This window comes from Vicugna pacos, chromosome 7 (genome assembly GCF_048564905.1).
Source record: "Vicugna pacos chromosome 7, VicPac4, whole genome shotgun sequence".
NCBI lineage: Eukaryota > Metazoa > Chordata > Mammalia > Artiodactyla > Camelidae > Vicugna > Vicugna pacos.
This window is the reverse complement of record NC_132993.1, coordinates 26537110-26559102: the sequence shown is the minus strand read 5'-3', so window position 1 is coordinate 26559102 and position 21993 is coordinate 26537110. Positions and strand designations below refer to the sequence as shown.

The following is a 21993-nucleotide window of genomic DNA, read 5'->3' as shown; positions in this document are numbered from 1 at the left end:
AAAGAATTCATAGCTAGATTCGTCGCTGTGAAACTGCAAAAATATCTAAGAGATCTTAAAAGCAGCCAGAAGGGAGGGAGGGAGCGAGGGAAGAAGGAAGACTGAATGTACTAGATTTTCAATAAAGTACACAAAATAAACTACATAATTCTTATTAGAATTGGGATAAATTTCCTTTGAGATTCATCAATATGACAGGTATGTATCTTATTGAGAGCTGTGAAAAAGTCTTGAGTGCAAGAAAATATAAAGGAGAAAGCAGGAAACAATTGGATAGTGTTTCAACTCCAATTTGAAACATAAACAGAACACTAAATTATGAACTAAAGACACACTTCCCTGAAGAAGAAAAAAAAAGGCGAGTAAAGACAAGTGGAAAGTAACAACAGACAATCTCTACTGAGTGCAAACGTTTTTAAGAAAAAGGAAACAAACTGAGCAGTGAAGGACTAAATATATCACGGCTGAACATACGCGGGGAGGAGTCGAAAGACAGAAAAAGTCCACGCCCAGGACTATAGGTGTCTAATACAGGCTATTTACTCAATGAAACCTAGTTATGCTAAAAGAGCTCATTAGATAGTAAGGCTTCATCCGTTATTTCTGCTTGCTCACTTTTTTTTCCTTCCGGATACAGGTATACGGATAGATCAATTACATTACAATGACGACGAGATGCACCGCAAAATAAAATGTCTAAGAGGTTATGAGAACTATTCGTGCATTTTTATATGGGAAATACATATTTACCCCATATTCTGAGTATAAACTATTTTAGTTACATGGCAGCCAACCAGACGTCCCATTTATATTTTTAGGATTGGATACTGAGAAACAAATTCCAGCGATGAGTTCTGTTCCAGACAATCGCCAATTGCCCGAACTTTGCTGATTATTCTAGCCTTAGAACCTTTGCCGTTAGCCTGGCACTGCTTGAAATCCATGACTCACAAACGCCGGACCATGGAATCACAGCAGTAAGGAACAGGTGAAAAGTTGTTCCTAGTTGTATTCTGCAGAGGCATACAACTCCCGTCATCCCCCGTGCAAAAATCAACAAATAAACAGCGGCACCGCATTTCGGATTCTGCTGTGCACGGCTCGCAGCGGCGCCTGGTTTTCGTAGTTTCCACGTGGAGGACTGCCCGGCGTGTCCATTCTCGCCCGGAAGGGCCGAAACTACACTTCCCACAAAGGCGCGGGGGCCGGCTCCGGCCGGCGCACGTCATTGCCTCAGCCAGCCAATGACCGCTCCGGGCGGCGGTGAGGCAAGCGCCGTCAGGCGCCAAAGTGGTTTTTTTTTTCTTTTTTTTTTTTTTCCGCCGAAGCCGAGCGGGTGCTGCTAGCGGAGGCGCCATATTGGAAGGGACAAAACTCCGGCGACAGCGAGTGACACAAATAAACCCCTGGACCCCCTTGCTCCCCCAGCTCTAAGGGCCGCGATGTTGTACCTAGAAGACTATCTGGAAAGTGAGTGGGCGGCGCTGTCGGGCCCGTCCGGGGGACCTGCGGGCGGGCGAGAGCGGGAGTGGACGGGCAGGCGGGATGGCGGGAGGGAGGGGGAGGCGGGGGATGTTTCTTTCTCACGGTAACTGGCAGCCTCACTGTGGGCTGCCGGCTCCCTGGACCCCCCCCGACGCACGCACGCACACACGCACGCACGCAACGACGTAGGCGCGTACTTTCGTCGTTGGCCCCGCCCCTCTGACGGACTCTCCCTTTGACAGTGATTGAGCAGCTTCCAATGGACCTGCGGGACCGCTTCACGGAGATGCGCGAGATGGACCTGCAGGTGCAGAGTAAGTGCAAGGGCGCGTTTGCCCTTGTCCGCTGCGCGCGTTCACTGCCAGGCTCACTTGCCATCGACGCCAGCGCCTCTGCTATTTGACTCTCCTCCGGCTCGCTCGCTAGTATATAAGGAGTTGTCAAAAAGAACCGGCAGTGCCGAATCTTGCCTCTTCTGTCTCCCACGCTACTTTTCTCCAGGCTTTTTTCTTTTTTTTTTTTTTACAAGAGGAGGTGGCATTAGAGCACGTGTGTTCCCTTCTCGAATTTGAGACTTGCAATAAAAGTTTCAACACCTTCATTGAGAATGTAGATATATGTTTTAGTGCACGTTGGCATAAACGTTCCCAAGATTTTGACTTGAGACTTTATATATAGAACATAGATTTCAGCATTTATGTATTTGTTAGAGTTAATTCTGGTCAAAATTGAAGAGCGGAAAACACGTAGAAGCATAGGTTATATATAATTCTTGAGAGACCCTGGTGAACTTGGAATGTTACATTTTGAGAAGTTACACATTATAGGATACATTCTCAATTGTCAACAGCAGGATAGTTTCTCAACATGAAAAGGAAATAAGATTTTACTGTAAAGCTTCTTGTCTGCTGTAACAAAAATTTTGACTTTTCTTCTTTCAGTTGTAACTTGGTAGTCAGGAGACTTTTCCCCAAAAATAACATTGTTCTTTCACAGAGCAGTATTTAGTTTAAGTGATCTTTTTTTTTCCTGTAAAGTTTCTTTAAAGAGTTTATGATTCAGAGAGGGTAAAGAATAAATACCTTTGGAGATAACGAGATAAATACAGCAAAATCACACTTGAAAGCAAGAAAACAGTGCTTGTACCAATCGTATGTCCATCATGCTCACACACCTTTTCCCTTTGTGAAATGAATATAATGTAGCTTTTCCAACTGTCTTGTTGAGATACTATATTAAAACTTAAGAATGTGAAATGATACATAATTAAAATGTGTAATCACGTGTACCTTGATGACTGTGTATCACTCCTTTTGTTTGGAGAAATGTTAAGTACTCCTTAATTGCTTAAAAAATATTAATGGCTGGCCCACATGGGGTATATCTGCTTGATCCCATGTATCCCAGCTATGTTCAGGCTATACATGGAATGTTTTTTGTGCTGACAGGTTTTCTTCTTATTAAAGTAGGAGTGAGGGGAAGATGTGGGTTTTGGGGTGTGTTAGGGAGGAAAGGAGTATCATGGAAAGAGATCAGAGAACAGAACATTCCACACTGTGGAAGTCTTCAGGTAGCTAAGAACCTGTCTTTTTTCCCCTCTCTGGCTTCTTTGTCCCAGCACCACCACACATACTTCCATACACATTGTTCATGAATATTATTTTTTCAGCCTCTTGTTAGCTTCATGTGGCACATAATACAAGATGATACGTCATGGAAATCACCTTCTTCTGTTCAGTGGATTGTTGTGTGGCAGTGTCAGTTGTGTGTTTCTCCAGCTTGCTCACAAAATTCATTTTAACTTTAATGTGCTTGAAATGCTAAAGATTCGCTAAAGTAGTGTTTTCTATGGGATTAAGCATAGATTTTGTTGTCAGATAGATCTGAGTTCATTTTAGGGCTTTACTAACATACTCAGTGGTCTTGACCACATTGCCACTTCTGGGGGATTTTTGTTGTTTGTAAAATGAGAATGATCTTGAGGATTAAAAATAATACGGATGAATTAGAACGTATAGTACCTCATACAAAGTGGGCATTCAATGAAGGGTAGCTGTTACTTTTTTTCTTTTTTTTTTTTTTTTTTTGCCTTTTATTTTGTGGAGGGGGAGGTAATTAGGTTTATTTATTTGTTTTTAATTGAGATACTGGGGATTGAACCCAAGACCTCATGCATGCTAGGCATGTGTTCTACCACTGAGCTATACCCTCTCCGGGTACGTGTTACTTTATACTTTTTCATTGTCATTACACATTTTAGGTTCTCTAGCAACTTGGATTTTATATAAATTAGAGGGTTTTTTAAACTTGCATTTTTTATAGTGATTAGAATTGTCTAAAGTTAATAGGTATTATAGATTAATAAAAGAGACCTCTTTATCAAATAAGTTAGGGTGCTGCTAGGCACTGAAAATCTCCAAAACAATATAGTAAAAAGGTTTTCCTCAACTTATAGAGGACCAAAATCCTTTTCATTTATTTTTCCTTTTTTTAGCAGATGTGGAATGAAATTACTGTTTGTTTTGAATTCACTTCAGGAAAAACTTATCCAGAACAAATAATATTGTGCATTAAGTGAATAAATGATTGTACCTGCCACTTTCAGTCTTGTTAGATGGTGGGGTGCTTAATACTATATAGAAAGAGGTTACAATCTTTTTATCATATTTTATTATTTAAAGAAATGTGAGGATTATCTCATACTTTCAGTAAGAAACTGTGTTTTGGCATTTTGGCTCATTTAATACCATTAGCTTTTGACCCCAAGGTTGTACTATTCAAAGACTGTGGTATAGAATCTCTCTACGTTGTTGACTAGTTTGACTATCAGAAAAAGTTTTGAATTAAACAATAAAAATAAATTGCCAATAAGGAAAATTATAACTTTTTTTTTTACTAAGGTAATTAAAGCATCATACATTTACGTTATTAGAACATGATAGATTTAAGTTACAGACCAAGTGAAGGAGTGTATGTGGTCAGATATTTTTTTTCTTTCCCCACATCAAAGCATGTATATTCAGTATATGAGTTTGATTATCTATGAAATGTTTTTATTCTGTCCTAGACGCAATGGATCAACTTGAACAGAGAGTCAGTGAATTCTTCATGAATGCAAAGAAAAATAAACCAGAGTGGAGAGAAGAGCAAATGGCCTCCATCAAAAAGGTATGTTCAACACTCTGGATGATTTATCAGTAAATTTTGGGACCCGTTGAGAGAGAGATTTAAAAATTAGTTTCCAGAATATCAAAATGAGGGAATGTTATCAATGGCTCTTTAGAATTTAAACATGACTTATAAAATTAAAAATGATTTATTACATTTTAGAGCTTCAGGTGTAGGCATTTTTAATCATTGAAGCATTTTGGTAACTTAGAAAATGATTTCAATAATTAGTGACTTAGAGAATTATATGAATTAAAAAAGAACATTTTTTCTTTTAATTTGTTTCATTCTGTTACAGGTAATTAAAGTTGCCTTGTCTTTAGAGATATGCTGTCTTCCAGTTTTGGCCACAAACTGGGGTGAAAATTAGCAGTCTTGAAGCATATTATGTATATTGCTAGGTACCTAGGTTGGTGAAAGCACAAAAGAACAGATTCCTAAGAGCTGAAAGGATCCTTAAAAAATCTTTTTTGTTTAAAACTCTAAGTTTATATGTCTGTTGGTCCTAGAAATAAAGAATTCTTTGAGTTTTTGTTAGTTTTGTGGTACTTAGAGCTCTCTTCCAGATTAGAATGGGTACCAGATGTTCCCTCAAGTTTTTCTTTAAAGGTATGATTTAGTTTCTCTGGGGATACATTGGAAGAACCACTTAGAAGGCCTGAGTTTGGTCCTGACTTTGCCATTTGTGTGTGTGACATGAGACCTTTAGTATGTCTGAGCAGTAAAGCTCCCTTACCCCGAACCTTTATAGGAGCAACTGTTCAAGGATTGACTGAGAAAGAAATTTGCAAACTATACATTTAATATCCTGTGGAGGGGATATTATTACTGTTAGGAGCAAAAATTTCAGAATCTATAATAGAATTAGTCCTGACTTAGAGGATACCTGGAGGCCCAGGTGTGTCCCAAAGTCATTCATCATCCCTTTATCCTATTAGGTTTTTGGTGTAGCACAGCTTGGGTGTACCCTGAAAAGTCTAATACTCCATGGAAATTCATAGAACTTTTTAAAAAACATAATTTGCTTTATACTGAGGAGAAATCTAAGGGTAAGTTGAGTCGTATGACTGACAGTAATAATGAGGTGTGATGATGAAAATGCAGTTATATGTTCTGGATGCACATATTTTTAAATTATTAATTTGTTCTTGAAACATAATGTTTTTATTCAGGATTACTATAAAGCTTTGGAAGATGCAGATGAGAAGGTACAGTTGGCAAACCAGATATATGACTTGGTAAGTAAGATTAATTTGTCTTCACCAAGAAGACAGATAAATGTAGTATTTCTCAAATTGGTATAATTATGGTGCTTTTTTTTTTTTAAATAAAGCATCTTCGCCCAAAATATTTTAGGAAATACTCATTTCTGATTTGCCTTGAAGCAAGTTAAAGCTGAAGACAATGCTCACTTTTGATTAACTTTAGCATATGGATTCATATCTTATTTTGTAGTCTTGTCTGGATACAGTTTTATTGCTGAACAAGTACATGTTAATGTAAATGTTATTGCTGAACAAGGTGCAGGTAGAAGGTGCACACCACATGTGGTGCACATTGTGAATGCTCTGCCTAAACTAGGAAACATTTGTCATGCAAAGCCGTAGAAAATGCGTGATCATTTTTACATAGCGAAAATATTTTAATGGCTCTTTTGTTCATACAGTTATTCTTAAGACAGTTTCATAAAAGATACTGCCTGAAGGAAGATAGTGTGGGCTGTAGCTTAATTTACTAGGGAGATGAAACCCTAAAGAAGTTCTTAATTGTTTTGGTCTTCAGTTAGGTCTGTAAACATAGAAAAAGGCATTTGTGTTTGAATCCACAAACAATTTGTTTAGGAGCATTCTTGCTCATATGTAATCACTGTGTGCCAGTCTTTATTTAGAAACTACCTGCTTTTTAAATCATGTAGCTCTTTGGTTGTAATCTTTTGTTCATATCTTATTTTACTACTTTCTACTCCTTAATTAAAAGTACTTCATGCATTTAGAAAAAAAAATACATATATAGCATAATGTATGCTTTCTGAACAAGTGTGTGTGTGTGTGTGTGGTTTATGAACCACACTGCTCATCCACTCTGCTTGGTGTAATGGCGCTTTCTGTGGGTGCAGCGGAGGAGTGAAATGCTGCAAGTGCTCTGTCCCTGGGATGTCTGTAAACTGTTCGGGAAGACATGCCCACAGAGTCAAGTGAATAGCCTGTATAGAAACATGTTAACAGATAGAGGTTCATACAGTTCGGTATTAAGGGGAATCTGGTAAAAGACTGAACTCAGTCAAGAAGTTGCTGTTGATTCCTTAGAGGGGATGAGATGAGTTTTGTACAGAATTTATTCAGAGGCTCAGGCGCCTGGATTTGGTGTTGTGCTGAGGGGAGAGCATTTCGCTCAGAGGTAATGAATGGACACAGACAGAAAATTAAAATTAGTAAATTCTTAGAGGGGAATAGATTATTTAGGCTAGAGATTGAAGCCAATGAATAAATGTAATGCAGTGTAACAAATGTAATAAAAAGGAAGTGCCCATAATGGATCTTTGCAGATGTGAGTTCAGCTACTTCACTGACAGCAGGACTTTGGAAGTTATTTAGTCTTGGAACCTGTTTCCTTATGTATAAAATAACAGTGTTAATTTGTAACTTACAGGAGAGAGAGAGAGAGATACAGAGACAGATACAGATATATCTGTGTCCATATATCTGTCACTTTATGTCTTATCTGTATCTACACACACACACATACACACAATGCTCGTAGCTTGGCAGGCAGTAGGCTCTCACTCCTTTAAAGACTCAATCTCATTTCTCTGACTGAAATTTTCTGCTTTCCTGAAGCCACTGCTTCCCTTTCAGCTCTGCCAGGTTAAACCTTTTTCTTTTTTCTTTGTTGCCCATTGTTTATTTCTAAGACTATCTTTTGTCTTTTCTTTGCTCTTTTCTATCTCCATCCCTTCTCTTCCCTCCCCTTTTCTTTTTGTTACATTTCCCCGCTCCGTGCATCCCTTCCTTCCTTTTTAAATACTCCATTGCTGTTCCAGGAGACCATGATATCCTTAATATAAAATCTATTCTTTTTTGAGACTTAATTTATTACCCTCCCCATTTTGTGGCCTTTCTCAGTCTCCTTGGGTACCACTCAGAATGGTTGCTGTTCCTCAGTGCTCATTGTTAACCTACGCTGTTTCTTACTCTCTCCAGTGGCTCTCCCGTGGAGGTGCCTCTTCTCATCTATGGCCCCAGCTCCAGAGGCTGATGAGACCAGGTGCCACATGGTGAAGAACTGCTCTGTCAAATGCCAGATTTTAAGATGCAGCAATTGAGTATATAATTGTGTTTGACTTTGCCCCTCAGTGTTTTATATATCATGGTATTTCATTATATTATTTTTCATTGAAATATTTTATTTACTTTTAAAATCAGGGTAAAAATTTTATTCCTGGGGCCAGCACTTTACTGATTATGACTACATCAGTTACTAAGGTGAAAAATCAGGTGACATAAATATTCACAAATGAAGAAATTTGTGGACTTAGGAGTTTATTGGAACAAGTCAACACTTTATTTAAGTAGATTTAGTGAAATTTGAATAACAAACAAACGAAAAAATCTATCCTGTTAGAATAATTCCCTTCCAGAATTCTGACACTCATAGTCATTAAACACTTACTTGTGTTCCTCAGCCAGATGTCACTGTCATAGGCCATGTTAGGCTACAAGACCTAATAAAGTTGATTTAGATATACTCTGATACAATTTGAGCTTTTAGTTAATGCTTGAATGATTTTAGCAGTTTCTTGCAGTGCTCAATACCCTTGAACTTGCTGCTTTTTTATATCCTGGCTTATTCCTGATATGATTATATTTCAGGCCCACATTTTACCTATGACTTTGAGAATTCTTCATCTCATTCTCTAATTAAGGGGTAGATTATGTGAGTTTGACCTTTGGATTTGCCTCCTATCCTTATTGCCTTTTAGGCGAATGATTAGATGTAGTTTTTGTGCTAAGGCTTTAAGTATTTGATTTACCCTAAAGATGGATCAAATTTTCATCTAGTTTAAATATAATTCAAGATGTGAAGAATCATTTTCATGACTTACCAGAGATGTAATTTGCCATCATGTTTCCTTTTTCTTCCCCAGTTTACCCTCCTTATTCACTATTACCAGATCTTTTCACGGGTATAAATTTATCTTTTATTGCCACAGTGAATTTCTACTGAGGACCTTATAGACTGAGTGCTCATTCTGAAAGGGCAAGCTTGACATCTAAACTTTAGAATTTGACAGTGTTAGAAGCCATAAAATCATGGAAGAACCTTTAAAAACCTATATTTAGTTCAGTTTGAGTCCATCAAGTGAGACATTTTAAAATTTGAATATTGGAAAACTGGGAGAGACAAAAGAGAAAAAATAAAGGATTACAACTCCATGTAAAAATAATTAAAGGGTGAGGCTTTTTTGTTTGTTTCACGTAGAGGGGCCAAGTGTGACGTAAATGTTTTTCTGATTATGAATATGTGAACAAGTAATGTTGACAGAATTTTGTCTCTGAAAAGGTCAGAAAAAGGAAACTAGATGTAAATTTAAAGAAGTTATGATTTGGGTTTGTAGAATGGGATTTGGGGTTGTAGAATAAGGGCACTTTTGTGGTGAGCATTTGTTGACATTAAGGGGGAAACAAATCAATAATTAGACTCTGTGGTCAGCCTTGTGTTAGCCATCTATGGTTAATAGGAACCTCTCAGTTGAAGCAGTGCACTCCTTACGACTATAAATCAGTCGTACAGTCTTACAGGGTCAGGTGTGTGTGGAGGGGTGGGAAACTTAGCTTCTTGCCTGGCCTGATCTCTGTGGGGCCACGATGGTGATCAGCTGGAACAGGTGCTTTGCATGTTCAGAATCACGTAGGGAGAGGGGATGCACTTAATAATAGGTTCAGCCACGTTCAGTTCAGTTCTTGCTACGGCTGTTTGGTACTCAGTATCCTGGTGATTTATAGCTTAAGTTAAATCTTGTGGTCAGTTTCCTTTCCAACTTGTAATTTGATTTAGTACAGCAATGGTGAATCAAAGAAAAATAATTCTTATTGCCTGATAATTGCTTATAACATTAATCAGTTCATAATCTTTTTTTAACCTATCAGGAAGTGGAAATAGTTGGAAACCGTCTTAGAAAACTGCCCACCACACTGTTAGGTTAAGGCTCTTCTGTCTTCATTTTAATTATGAATTTGGTTTTTAGAGTTATGAATTCTTTGGGTCCCATTGCTTTTTCTGAGCTAACATTGAAAATTCCATCATTTCCCTATTTTCAGGTGTAATTAACCTTATCAGTTTTATCTTTAAGGTAATCCTTAAATGCCAGGGTGGAGGAGTGAGTTAGCGGGTGTGTGTGGTTTCTTCATCTCACCCCAACTGCACCCTCCCGTGGAGATTCTAACACCCTTCCTCTCTCCACTGTCTGTACCTGTGACAGGCCACTCCTTACTCCACTTCCCTTTTCTCTGACAATCCTGTTTGTAGTCCCGTCTCTATGTTTTCTTTAATTATTACTACTTTCCATCTATTTGAAGATAATCTATTCTTCACTATCTTAACTCATTCATAACTCCTTAGTGTCTATGACAGCCTAATGTTATATTTTTTTCTTTATGTGCTACCTCTGACCCTTTTTCATTTTTTTTTTATTTGTTACATCTAGGAGATATTTATTTATTTACTTATACCTTTATTATGTTAAAAATCTGATCTCAATCTTGACTTGTCAGCTAAATTTTAATTCCTATAGAAGGCAGGGGTTGTCTCTCATTCTTTAGCTGTTCTCTGCGTACCCAGCGCCAAGCACATAATAGGAACTCAGTATTTAGTAGTAGTATAATTGTAGGTGAGAAAGGTGATGGAGTATTTTTCACTGCATTAAATGGACTTGGAATTTAAATATGAGCATTTTTTCTGATTTCCCTTGAGATTAAATTTTGACATTGTAAGAGCTTTGTTGAATAACTGAGGTCTGTGTTCACACTTTTTATTGAAAGGGAGGTTCCATTAAAGGATGCTCAATTACCTGCAGGTTCTTTGAATAGGATCAAGAGTCTATAATATGCCACCCTATAGAATTTTAAATATTGTAGTTACAGCTTCTACCAAGTTCTGAGAAACAACTTGTGTGTGAAGGTGGGAAAATTGGGCTTTAATTATTGAAAAGTCACAAACCAACACCCCACTGATTGCTAATATATAAAATACAAATAATAAGGTAATATTTATTTTCAATTTTATTTATATTTGAGTTAAAAAATTGGCTCTTGCATACAGAAGTTCAGAGGGCAATGTTAGGTATAAAGAGTGAAGCACAATTTATTACAAATAGATCAGAGTTAAGGCTTGTTTCTGTGATGCATTAGCTATTGAATTCGGGCCTGTTGCGTATCCCTTCTGAGCTTTAGTTTCTTCACTTAAGAAAGGGAGATAGTGATAACTATCTCAAAAGATCAGAGCAAGGACTAGAGGCATAGACCATCTGATGCACCAAGCATGTTACCTAGCATCTAACACCCACAAATCATCTTTTGCTGCTCTTCGACCCTACTCCCCTCCCCTCATTTTAGATACACATTATTTAATTGAAAGTCTTATTTAAAATTGTTGCCTTCTGTTGTATCATTGACATTTTGATATTTGTAAGAAAGTTACTCTTAATATAACAGTTATTGAGGGAAACTAGAGTTTGAAAAAACTTGTCAGTAATACGACATGAGTATTTTTCCAGACTTCGTGTTTACTAGTTTTACTTCAAAGTTATAAATTGGAAAAAGTATTGAAAAAATTTAATATTCAGCATAAAAAATATGTTAAGACTTGTTGCTAGTTTGAGGCGTCATACAGTTTTCTGAAATCAGTCCAAAGATGTCTAGGTGAATGAGAAACTACAATTTTGCCACCTTAACCAAGGGCAATAGTATTACAGTAAAACCATTTTAACCAGATTCTTTGTGGAATGTAGTTTTCTGGCTAAAAAACCCTTTTGTTTCAACCCTTTACATAAATATTTACAAGTAGAATGGTCCACTTCCCGGTCTTAGAAAAATGTACGTATAGAATATAGGAGCCTCTTTGTCTGTAGACTGAGGATCTTTCATGCCTCAGTCTACGTAATAGTTACTCTGGGCTGGCAGTGCGAGTGGCCTTGTGACAGGCAAGAGAGGTCAGGCTGAACGTGACCCCAGGGCTCCTACGTGAAGTCACCAGCTCTGCAGCGCCGCCCTGCCCCCATCCCTGATGTCAGTTTCGCTTTACTTTTCGTATCCTCCTCCTTCCAGTTTCTAACAAAGTGCGATTCTGGTTTCTTAAAACTGAAAATTTATTCAAGGATATGTGGGAGATTGTTTAGGTCTTATAGATTAAAGACCTGCGGTGGAGGTTAACTGACTTGCTCGAGAACACAAAGCAGATTCACGAAACGAAATGAAGAGTTAGGTTTCCTCATAAAACTGACACTTTAATAGTGTCCCAAATTGTGGTGGTTATCTTTGATCTTCTTTGAAACAGGTAGATCGACACTTGAGAAAGCTGGATCAGGAACTGGCTAAGTTTAAAATGGAGCTGGAAGCTGATAATGCTGGAATTACAGAAATTTTAGAGAGGCGTAAGTAAAATTTACAGTTTTCCATCAATGTTGGACAGTACATGCGCACATCATTGAGGAGACGCTCAATTGTGGCAACTGGGCGGGATAGCTTGGTCCCCAGCAGTTGGACTGTTTGGGTCATGGATCCTTGGAGAGATCAGATAGCGTATGATCCACTCACTCTTTATGAAAATAAAGTATCAAGTCATTCCATTTCTAACATATATATATATGTGCTAGTAAGCTGAGTGTTAAGAACAAAGATTCAAAGAAATATAACCATCTAGAAACAGGTTAGCCATCTGTCATTAGATGTTTTGATTTTGCCCTGCCTGCTTACTGCACTTAAGCATTGAGGAAGGTTGTTATTTTTTCTTCTTAAGAGCTACGTTAAAGCTTTTCCTCAACTGTTTACTAAGAAAGATATTAATGAGTTCTACAATACTTCCTCTTTTTTCTCAATGAAGTCTTTCCTAACTTTCTATCAGCAGAGGCCATTTTAGTACTTATTTGCCAGGCTTGATTTGATCTCCTGCTAAAATTTACCCTTATCACTTCTGGGGCTTAACTCAGGAGACTTCCCCAAAATGGAGACAAGAGTTCTGTTTCTTTAAGTTAGCCTCTCCTCCAACCTAAACAGGTAATGTCCATAAAAGCAGATGGTGCGGTGCTAAGCCCAGAGTAGGCACTCACTAAATATTAGTTGAATCCGACAGTATTATGACTGATCTCTACTCAAATTTAATTAAGGGTTCAAGCATTTCTTTTCTTGGTGCATTTCAACAGCAAGAACATGTACCTATTTCTACACACAGATGAAAGGTTTCTTTACAGCATTAGGTTATGTATCTCTGCTTATGTACTCACCAGAAGTCAACTAGAGAAGCAGCCAGACACGAATCCATCTTGGTACCCATAGTTGCACTTTTGTATTGAAGAAATAGAGCCATCACTTTAGATGATCATCTAACTTATTTGTGATACTTTTATTCCAAGGGAGCCCTATGTGAGGATAATAAGTGTTTTGAGACAAAATTAATATTTTATTTTAGTTTTTTGAAATGCCAGTAGTAGCTTAGCTGTGAGTAATAATTCATGCCTATTCAGTACTGCAGGAAGGTTAATGAAGCATCCTCTGTAAGGACACAGACATATGAAACTAAATCAGATCGATAAAAAACTGCTCCACCCTGTGCCCTGCCATAATTTCATCTCAAGGGATCAAAATATACCCAGGAAATTTCTTTAACAGTTTTCCAAAGCTTGGCAGTAGAGCTTCTGTGCATCACTTTTCACAAGCAAAATACCTAACTTCTTTTAGGAAGTCTCTGCTATCTCGTGTCATTTTAATGATCAAAGAATTTTCTTTCAACTAATACTGTCCCATCGCCTAACACTTGAGGATCTCCCATTAAGAGGTCTTCAACTCAGTAACGCTAGGTTGAGTTTTTCAGATCTTATCAGTAATGGAGTTATAATACTCATTCGTCCACTTATGTGGTACCAAAGGTCATGAATTCCCTAACTAGACATTAGCATGCTTGAGCCATTTTGTACTCAAGGTAAATATTGAAAAATGAATTCATTACTGTTTAGAAAGAGGATGAGACTGGCTCAGGGTGAAATTGGCAGTGGACCCTCTAATGTGTTTGGCTAAAATGATACAGGCATAGGCATCAGAGCTTGCCAGTCCTCTGCTGGGTAAGGGGACACCATGCCTCTAGTTGACTGATGTGTGAAGTTCTGTGGTGGCACCTCATGGTGGTGTGCTTCTATGCTCTCTTTTTTTATTTTTTAGGATCTCTGGAATTAGATACCCCTTCACAGCCAGTGAACAATCACCACGCTCACTCACATACTCCAGTGGAAAGTAAGTTGGATTTAGGGCAGCTCAAATTTTAAAGACAACTAAAAATTCATTACATTATGTATTCTCTTTCATTAGCTCCATACAACCGATTGAGAAACAGATATCCTCCCTTTTCGTTATTTTGTGAGGTGTATCTCTTCATTGCCATCACAGGCAGATTTGTCTTCTTCATTTGGGAACAGCGTATTTGATTTGGGAGCAGGGAGTCTGTTTTCCCTGGAATTCGCAGAAGAAGGATGTTTGGTACTAACAGCAGCATATACTCACTCCATACAGACACCAGGGAGTTCTCCCCAGGGAGTGTTATAAATCAGCCAGACAGTGAACTGTTCGCTGTGGGCTTTGTGTCTCTGTCATCCTTGCTGCTCCAGTGCCTCGCCTACTATGTGGCACGTGATGGAAGTCTCAAATGGTCCATGAGTTAGTGAGTGGATGACTGTTTGTCAGATGCTGGCTGGCTAGATGCCTCCTGTATTGGTCCTTTTTTTGACAAATCAGTTTGATATGGAAAAAAGGTTGATGGAAAACTATCCTAAGTTGTAGATAATGTTTTGAAAACAAAATTCCCTTCATGTTCTATGTGAAACCCTGGTGCATCATGGGTTATCTTCAGTTCTCTGCTACTGAAGTGTTTTTAAAGGTCTGAACAGTCTGCTCTTAATAAGACATGTGACACAGAGAGCTCTGTTTGTCCTGTCTTCGAAGAAAATACGATGCTCTCAATTCCATGAGAAACTCAGATCATAACTGCATCGGTTTATAACCAGATGAAAGTATTATGCCCTGTTCATTGTTCTCTAAAACTTAAATACACGTGAATTCTTTTTATTCAGAAAGGAAATACAATCCAACTTCCCATCATACGACAACAGATCACATACCTGAAAAGAAGTTTAAATCTGAAGCTCTTTTGTCTACCTTAACATCAGATGCTTCTAAGGAGAATACACTAGGTAAGTTTATTATCTTCACTCCAATTGTTGTCTTCTTTTGTTTGTATTAAAATGAGGGGAAATGAAAGCATGTAAGATTAATTATAAAGACTTTTTACCTGGTTAAAGTCTACGTAGGAAGAAAGAAAAAGAGGAGAAAATATGACTTGGAAATTTTAAATTTACTGATTATATCTGTGCTGGAAAATAACACATTTTAAGTTCACTAACATTATGTTCTTGCCAACTGATTTTATTTCTTTTTTAATGCTACACAGGTTGTCGAAATAATAATTCCACGGCCTCTTCCAACAGTGCTTACAGTGTGAATTCCTCGCAGCCTCTGGCGTCCTATAACATTGGCTCGTTGTCTTCAGGAACCGGCGCGGGGGCAATTACCATGGCGGCGGCTCAGGCCGTCCAGGCCACAGCTCAGGTAAAAAGGGAGGGGGTTGGAAACAGAACGGTAAATTCTGTCTGAGTCCTTGGCAAACCCTAATAGAAACAACTAGATGTGAACAGAAAGAGTTTTCTTGCAGGATATAGTTTCTTTTTTAAATCATATTTTTATGATATCTGACATTTTGTTCCATGAAACGAATATGCAGAAATTGCCTGACCGATAATGAAAATTAAAAATAGGTTCGGTTCCCACAGCCGCGTGCAGGTCCCTTCTCGCAGGGGTGGCTCGTGAGGCTCGTGTTCTTGCCTGTCAGCCGCAGCTCCTGCTGGGACAACTCTTCACTATTTCTGCCAGGCCCGGGGCTCACTCTCTCACCTCAGAACTTAAGTTGCCTTGAGGTTGTTCACTACTGTACTGTTTGTCTGTGTCCCAAATTAAGTTACCCATCCTTAGTCATCCGTAGTGACTTCCTGACTGGGTGAAAACTGATCTGAAGTCTTTACATAAAATAGCTTAAATTACAATGATGAAAATAATGCCTTGAACAAAAATAATATTGGCTAAACCAAAATACTGCTGTAACTAGTAAGACTTGAAAAAGAAAATCTACGTATTTATATTTATTAACACGATCAATGAATGCCTTTTTAAGATGAAAGAGGGACGACGAACATCCAGCTTAAAAGCCAGTTACGAAGCGTTTAAGAACAATGACTTTCAGCTGGGAAAGGAGTTCTCCATGCCCAGGGAGGCAGCGGGCTACTCGTCATCTTCAGCTCTGATGACCACACTAACCCAGAACGCCAGTTCATCCGCAGCCGACTCCCGGAGCGGGAGAAAGAGCAAGTAAGTTTGATCCTCACAGCGGCCTGTACCTTTACTAAGTGTGCATCTGCCTGGCGTCCAGCCAGGCTTCCATATGCTGAACCACGGCAGCGTGCGTACCATGGGTCAGGATGAACCTGGGGGGGTGGGAAGACATGGTATTTCCTTCACACTGACATCCTTCGAAAGGGATAAAGTCTTTAAAAAGTGTTGAGACTAATTTTTCTAGAGTCTTAAATTGGGTTTGTTAAAAAATGACTTCTGTTTACTTTCTTTTGTTGATTAAGATAAACCATCTTATGAAATTTTTCTGCTTATAGACCCTTATTTTGTCATGTGTTTCCTGGAAATTTTTTAAGTAAGATTCTTCATTTTGATTAAGAGCAAGTTGTCTTAATTCTTGGTATTTTGTCCTAAAAGTTGCAATTATGAAAATATCCCTAGATTTTGTATATGAGATCCTTAGGATGATTATAAGAACTTCCCATTTGAAAACTTAACAGCTTTTGGCAGCTTCTACCCAAAGTACCTGCATTTGCTAGGTGTGCATCATACATAATGACAGTTTAAATGCTAGGCCGAAAGAATTCGTCACCTAATAATTGTATCATAGTTAATTTTTGAATGTGTTGTATTTTCTGTAAGTGAATGTTGTATTTTCTGTGTTCCTGTATTTTCTGTGAGTAAATCTCTAAAAGAATGATCAATGTAGAATTACCCCAAAAGTGCTAGGTATCTTAAAAATTCATTTAGTGACCCAAATTTATTGTAACTGCTGATGATATATTTTTGTATTTTTAAGATTCATTAGCGTACAGATAATTGTAAGTTACTTATGAATTTTAACACTCTTTGTTTCCTGTCCTGCACAGGTAAGTATTCACATGTCAGTTGATGGTCATGACCATTTTCATCAAATGTTTGTGTATATTTGTATTTTAGATTTCGATAAAGAGTATTCAGTTTGCTTAAAAATACAAAGACTATCTGTAAGGTAGCTATGACTAGTACTAATTCTTAAAAATATTGCCTACAATTTAAATCAATGGTAAGTAGTAACTGATTAAAAATGTATTTTAAAAACTTTAAAATATTTTGAAAGAATTTCCTTTGAATACTTTTATTCTCCAGAAAACAAAAAATTCAAACAAAAATAAACCATTATGAAAAATAGTGCTCTTTGTTGCTCTAAACAATTGCGCTTTTAAATCCACTTATCAATTACTTTCACTTAGTGTTGAATGTTAATTTATACATTTGATGTCATTTCATTTCATACAACAAATTTAGTTTTTCTCAGGTAACTTCTGGATGCTGAGCAAATAAAACTGACACTGTTTTTTCAGAAACAACAACAAATCTTCAAGCCAGCAGTCGTCCTCCTCCTCCTCCTCTTCTTCCTTATCATCCTGTTCTTCATCATCAACTGTTGTACAAGAAATTTCTCAACAAACAACAGTAGTACCAGAATCTGATTCAAACAGTCAGGTTGACTGGACTTACGACCCAAATGAACCACGATACTGCATTTGTAATCAGGTAAAAGTCTGACGTATGGCTCTAAAAGCATAATCTGAATAAATTAGAAAAAAAGAGCTATTTCATTTTTTTTAGCATTTTTTACTCCAGTTAAAATACCTTTGCTTTTTAAATATAGTTTCTCCTATTTCTTATAAAAATGATGTGTTTATTGTAAATACAGAGAGTACAAAGAAACATGTGTGAGTCGTCCATAATCTCAGCCCTCAGATATAACCTATAATGAAACATTTCAATCTACTGCTACCGTAGGCATCGCATGGACGCCGTCTTAGCCTGCTCAGGCTGCTGTGACAAAATATGACTAACTGGGTAGCTTAAGCAGCAGAAATATGTTTTCTCACAGTTTTGGAGACTGGATAGTCCAAGATTAAGATGCTGACCAATTGTGTTTCTGGTGAGGGTTCTCTTCCTGGCTTAGAGATGGCCACCTTCTTGCTGAGTCCTTACATGGAGAAGAAAGAGCGCTCTGGTGTCCCTTCCTCTCACTATAAGGGTAACCAGCCCAGTTAGGGCTCCACCCTCGTGGCCTCGTTTAGCCTTATCACCTCCTCACAGGCCCTGTCTCCAAGTGCAGTCACACTGTGGGTTAGGACTTAAGCATATGAATTCTGGGGAGGGGCGCATTCAGTTCATAACATGTCCATTTGACAGTGGAAGTCATGGTACTGTTTTATGTCACTGGCTTTTTTCGGTAAATCTTGGACACTGAACATGATCTTTCTTTAAGAAGTTGTGCTATAAAGTGCTGTTGATGAACAGCAAAAAGAAAAATGAGAAAGGACATAATAAATAGATAATAAATTTAGAGGTTTCAGTGAAATGGACTGTTGAATGCAAAAGTTTAAATGACCTAACACGACCCAAGAAAGAATTAACAGCTGAAGTATGTAAATAACCAAGAAAGAAACTTAAAATCTTTATAAAAGGAACCACTTACAAAGTTGATTCCTTTGTTGAGCTGGTTTACAGAGCAAGTTCTTGTAGACTTTCAAAGAGCATGTAATTTCTGTGTGCCCCTCACATAATGCTTCTGTCCCCCTCAAAAAAATCTTTCAGAAAAAAGCTATAAATTATTAAAAAAAAACTATATACCCTGTTTTCTTAATGCAATTGTATATTCAGTGTATTTCCCTCCAGTTTCTTAACAGCGTTGTAAATAATTAATTTAGATTTAGGTGCTGGTTATATACTCATAATAAGAATATTTAATTTTTTTTAAACTAGGTATCCTATGGTGAGATGGTGGGCTGTGATAACCAAGATGTAAGTATTAAATTTTTTCATTTAGGAATGACAGAAATCGTAGATAATTATTACTTGAATTTATATATTTTTTCTGTGTCTCTCAGCCTCAGAAAACAGGTTTGCAGATGTGTTCATTACATTATATTAATGCTAGAGCATTCCTCCCCCAAGTAGGATAGGTTCCCTTAATGTGTTCCCTATTTTAATTTTTTTAAAGCTGATTTTATGGTTTTATGTGCAGATTATATTTCTCAAAAGGTGTTACTTGTGTGAAAATGAGAAGCAGCCCCCCCTCCCGTTTTGCCTAAGACTGCTGTGTTAGCTGGACTCCTGTTCACTTCTCCCAGTGGAGAACTGGAGCTTTGGGACAACACACTGCTTCAGGAAGCACGGCGTTGGGGTGAAGGCTCCAACGTGCGTTGTTTTCCTCCCATTAGTGTAGTGTTTCCTACTGCACCGTGCAGGTGCCAGCTGATAAGAGCCACTTCTGATATATAAAATAAAGACGGTCTGAAAGAAAAGAATTCCTATTTCTTTTCTGTGAAGCTTACTGTGGGTTAGAGCTGTGTTAATTGAATGCTGAGAATATTTTTGTCCAGTGATTTCCGCTGCCCTCTTCCTGTCACACGCTCAGCCCTCTTCTTGTCCATCTCTTCCCCTGGAGGGGTAACAGAACCCCGTGCTCTAAAGTACTCATCAGTAGTGTCAGGGTCCTAAGGTTAATAATAAAGAGTTATATTTTTAAAGCAATCTGGAGATTGAGCAGGGTTGGCTCATGAAGATGTGTTACTTTCCTGACCTGCCGGGCCCCAGCCACACGTTCACGTGGAGGAGGAGTCTCCTTCCACCTCCCTCTTTGGAACCACTTGTTGGGGCTGTTTGTGATTATGGCTGAACAGTAGCACCTAACCCTTTCAAGAAGACCACTGTAAACTGTCCTCTGGGGCAGTTAGTGAAGATGATGAATGAGATTTCTGTGAAACCCCCTCTCTCTGATCCCTCTCATTCCCAGTGGTGCTCCTCTAAGCGCTAAGGTTTGCTTAGCACAGTGGGATTCTTTTTTCTACATACCTAGGAATAGATACACCCAGAAAGGGGACTCAGGGCGTCCCTTCATGTCGCATTATTCTAGCTATTCTACTAGCCTATTCTGCTTTATGAGGGAACAAATAAGGCTGAATATTAAATAATGTCTTTAAAACACATGTATCTTCTATATAAGAGACCCATCTCACTTCTTGTCCTTATGAATAGGAGTCAAGGTATGCTCCAGCTTAATGACAATTAGTGAATTTGTGTAAGATTGTGAGAGTAGATTACATGAACGTCAGAGTTAACAAAGATGCATAATTTTCTGTGCCTCCATTTCCTTATCTCTGAAACTTAGCAGTTGGACTAAATGATCTATAAACCAGCTTCTAGGTTTCAAAGTTCTATTTCCACGAATCGGATTATTAATATTCAGTCTGCGGGGCATATTTTAATATACTTCCTAATTTTTACTAAAAACTATTTCTCTGCATTTTTGCTTTCAAGTGCCCCATAGAATGGTTCCATTATGGATGTGTTGGATTGACAGAAGCACCAAAAGGAAAATGGTACTGTCCACAGTGCACTGCTGCGATGAAGAGGAGAGGCAGTCGGCACAAATAAGGGTGGTCGCTTCCTGTGAGGAAATAAAAAACTTCAACATTTTATATAGGACTTTAAAAAAGACGAAAAGAAAAAGAAGAAACAATGCATTTCCGGGCAACCACTTAAAGGATTTACATAGACAATCCTATAAGATCTTGAACTTGAATTTTATGGGTTGTATTTTAATAATGTAAGTAAATTATTTATGCACTCCTGGTGTGCTCTGAATATTATTCCAGTTAGCCTTGGATTATTTCAGTGGCCAACATATGCAGACATTTGTACTCCTCAACCATTTTCTCAAAGTAATGGGCATTCTATAATTTAGACTTCAAGGAATTCCAACGATGAAGATTTTAAGGAAAGTATTTTATATTCAAACAGGTATGTTCTGCTGCATGTACTGTACTCCAGAGCTGTTATGTAACACTGTATATAAATGGTTGCAAAAAAAAAAAAAAGTCAGTGCTTCTAAAAAGAATATAAGATAATGGTTTTTTAAATACCTTTATAATAAGCTTTGTTTCTTTGTGAAACTAAATTCAGCGGGCTGAAGGAAATGGTTCATGTGACAAAGTGGGCTGGTGTCCTCTAGAGTACCTGGGTACATAAACAGAAACTCCTGTAGGTCAAAACTAATCTGTGCCATTAGTCTTTATATGTTTCTGCATCCAGATAGAGTGCAGTTCATTGGGGGGAGGGAGGGCCGAAGGGGAAAGGGTGTTAAAGTGATACATTTTTATACCAAATGTGTTTATTTTTTTGTGCAAGTAATCCTTAAAATTGGAACTGTATTAGGTGTTAAAATAAAGTTTTTAAAAAATTACCTGTATTTATACTTTACACACTTAATAATGAACATTTCTTAATTCCAATTAACTTCCAATTTTCATAATCTAAAAAGGACAAGAGGCCCAGGACACAGAATGCTGCACAATCTGATATTTCTTTAGTAATGCTTGGAATTTGTGATATAAAAATAGGGAAAGACATTTTTTTAATGTAAATTTGAAATGCAGATGTATTTTTCTAGAACATCTCCCTGGCTTTTCCTTCAGTCTAAGGGATGTGAAAGAAGCCTAATTATGGCAGATAAAATGAAAATAATGGTTATAGTCGTTCTGACTTGAGGCAGCTTAAGTATAAAGACCCCCAGGATTGGACCTTAAAATTCAGTTCTATTTTTTGATTCTACCACATGTTGGTATGACAGTTAATTCGCATTTTGATTCACTCTGGGCTTTATTAAACCGGAGTG

The 21993-nt window shown here is 37.8% G+C and overlaps 1 protein-coding gene across 1 annotated transcript; it reads left to right on the top strand.

The window, feature by feature from the left end:
- Positions 1–1302: 1302 nt before the first annotated feature.
- On the top strand, positions 1303–20948 carry ING3 (inhibitor of growth family member 3). Its single transcript, XM_006202229.3, has 12 exons — positions 1303–1470; positions 1728–1799; positions 4553–4653; positions 5826–5891; positions 12205–12301; positions 14082–14153; positions 14987–15106; positions 15364–15521; positions 16141–16334; positions 17660–17852; positions 19080–19118; positions 20637–20948. Exons 1-12 carry the CDS (start codon positions 1443–1445, stop codon positions 20751–20753), a joined length of 1257 nt encoding a protein of 418 aa, XP_006202291.1. The 5' UTR covers positions 1303–1442; the 3' UTR covers positions 20754–20948.
- The last annotated feature ends 1045 nt before the right edge of the window (positions 20949–21993 follow it).

What these genes read in the sequence shown, in the direction of transcription:
- ING3 (XM_006202229.3), top strand. Translation starts at nt 1,443, where the DNA reads ATGTTGTACCTAGAAGACTATCTGGAAA. An exon ending in TACAGAAATTTTAGAGAGGC is followed by an intron (nt 12,302 to 14,081) that starts GTAAGTAAAATT and finishes TTTATTTTTTAG; the next exon opens with GATCTCTGGAATTAGATACC. An exon ending in CTCACATACTCCAGTGGAAA is followed by an intron (nt 14,154 to 14,986) that starts GTAAGTTGGATT and finishes CTTTTTATTCAG; the next exon opens with AAAGGAAATACAATCCAACT.